A 2,500-nucleotide genomic window follows, 5' to 3' on the forward strand; every position below is an offset into this window, starting at 1 on the left:
CAAAATGATTGACTTGAAAAAAAAGACATTTGAAGACGTATGGGGTGGGTGGGGGAGGAGAAGTTAACAAGGAACGGGTTTTTGTGACGAATCTGATATGTCCCTGTTACTTTATTCTGCTTCGTTATCCATGTGGGGAGATGGAGAGATAAGTCGTTTTCTACTTCTTCTGTTTGGGTCGTTTCGCTCGGTTGCTGTTTTTTTTTATTTCTCTCTCTCTTCCTGGTAGTCTTTCTTTCTTTTTTTATCTCTCTCTCTCTCTCTAACTCACTCTCTGTCTAACTTTCTCTCTCTCTCTCTCTCTCTCTCTCTCTCTCTCTCTCTCTCCCGCCCTCCCTCCTTCCCTCCCTCCTCCCTCCCTATTTTTCTCTCTCTCTCCTCTCTCTCTCTCTCTCTCTCTTCTCTCTCTCTCTCTCTCCTCTCTCTCTCTCTCTCTCTCTCTCTCTCTCTCTCTCTCTCTCTCCCTCTCTCTCTCCTCTCTCCCTCTCCCTCCCCTCTCCCTCTCCCTCTCCCTCTCCCTCTTTCCCTCCGCCATTTAGACGGCCACTAAAAAGACGGGGGGTGGGGTGGGGACTGGACAAAAACACGGAGACAGACAGACAGACAGACAGACAGACAGACAGACAGACAGACAGACAGACAGAACAGACAGACAGACTGAGACTTCAGAGCCGCCGTCAGGTTCGACTCACGCGTTCGAAACATTTACGCGTTCGAAACATTTACGTCGGTACTTGTTTCGGCTACGGTTTCGGATGCATGTTTTTGGGTAATGGTGAATCGTGTTTTCCTTCCCTGTTTCGGATCTTTTATCCTGCCTTCTTCCTACTCTACGTTCTCCTTTTTTCCCCCTACCCTACTTGCACCCTATCTTGGCTTCTCCCTGACCTAATTTCACCCTACTTTGGCTTCTTACTACGCTTATTTCCTCCCTATCCTACCTTCTCCCGGCTCTGCCTTTTTCCTAGCCTCTCTCCTCTCTGTTTTGCCTCCCTGTTTTGCCTCCTCCCAACTCTATCTCGTCCCTTTTTTTGCCTCCTCCCTACCCCACCCCCTCCCTTTTTTGCCTCCTCGCTATCTTAGCTGCTTCCTACCCTGTCCTGCTTCCTCCCTACCCTTCCTCCTCCCTAGCCTGCCTCCTCCCTAGCCTGCCTTCTCCCACAGCCTGCCTCCTCCCTAGCCTGCATTTTCCCTAGTCTACCAGTACACCTCTTATGCTATCCCTCCCTGCCCCACCTCCACCTTTTTTTTAACTCAATTTTTTTTTCGTGCATTGAGAACATCATCGCTTTCGCCGTTCGTATCTTTGTTGCTCTTGCATCGTCCATTAGAGATCGCAGCAGAAGCAGTAGCGCATGTAATGTTGGTTGCGTTTGACAGTATCAGTCTGCATCGGCAATAGCAGCAGAGGTACGGCAGTTATAGCAGTTCAGGTAGCAGTGGGAGGGGAAGCAGTATATTAGTAAGAGAGTGAATTAGCTATAATAGCAGCTGGGATATGCTGTAGTTATGTTTTTTTCTACGTCCGGTTTTTTTTTGGGGGGGAGGGAAAGAAAAGGAAAAACTCTGTGCTCAAAGTAGATTTATTGGAAGATGAGACATCAGTTTCGAAATCGGATTTTTGTGGCTTTTCTTCAATCCTTTTTTATTTCGAGTGTTTTGCCATCCTGCACGAGTAGGTTTCTTCTGTCCCAAGTGGCACCAGGGCCGCCCGTGCCAGAGCGAGTGCCCGAGGACGATGACGGCGAGAACGTTAATTGATCCGCTCGTTGCGAGGTCTTCATTGCATGTGCAAATTGGCTGCAGGATCATGATGAAGAAAAATTAAAATGCAGTTGAATAGTGGAGCTATTGGGAGTGTCATCGTTCATTGAGGGGATTAATTAGATTTCTTATTTTTTTTTTACGGCAGCTAGGCTAAAATGGATTAAATTTGGAAGAAAACGTGATGTGATTATGATGTTTATGAGCAGAACGTATCGTTTCGAGAGCAAGTGTTTCGGCAATATTGCTCTTCGGCGAGAATAGCTTGGTGCATTATTATTATCATTATGCTTGTTGTCAGTATTATCATCGTCATTATTATTATTTTACGTCATTGTATTTTATTTTATTTATTTATTATCAGTATTATCAGCATCATCATCCTTATTATTATTTTACTTTATAGTATATCTTATTTTATTTATTCACTATTATTTTTGATTCTTCTTATTCCTGGTGCTATAAAAATCCCGCGACTGATGAGCCGCCAGCGACCGGCGTTGACCGCAAGGCCATTCCTCGTTGCAGGTGGACGTGATGGGGCAGTCCCTGTACGAGTACACCCACCCCTGCGACCACGAGGAGGTGCGCGACCTGGTCTCCGCCAAGGGCCCGCACCAACCCCGCCACGCCTTCCTCAGGCTCAAGTGCACGCTCACGGCCAAGGGGCGCAGCGTCAACCTGAAGAGCGCGTCCTATAAGGTTTGGTGGCGTTTTGACTGGTGTTGGGGTGTGG

General features: G+C 47.1%; 1 protein-coding gene across 1 annotated transcript in view; it reads left to right on the top strand.

Moving 5' to 3' along the window:
- LOC119575655 (protein similar-like) overlaps positions 1-2,500 on the top strand; it is a 135,823-nt gene that overhangs the window by 52,696 nt on the left and 80,627 nt on the right. The window contains 2 exon segments of the mRNA XM_037923285.1: positions 1,381-1,410; positions 2,276-2,466. Coding sequence (XP_037779213.1) covers positions 1,381-1,410; positions 2,276-2,466 — 221 coding nt within the window.

This window comes from Penaeus monodon, chromosome 7, assembly GCF_015228065.2.
Source record: "Penaeus monodon isolate SGIC_2016 chromosome 7, NSTDA_Pmon_1, whole genome shotgun sequence".
NCBI lineage: Eukaryota > Metazoa > Arthropoda > Malacostraca > Decapoda > Penaeidae > Penaeus > Penaeus monodon.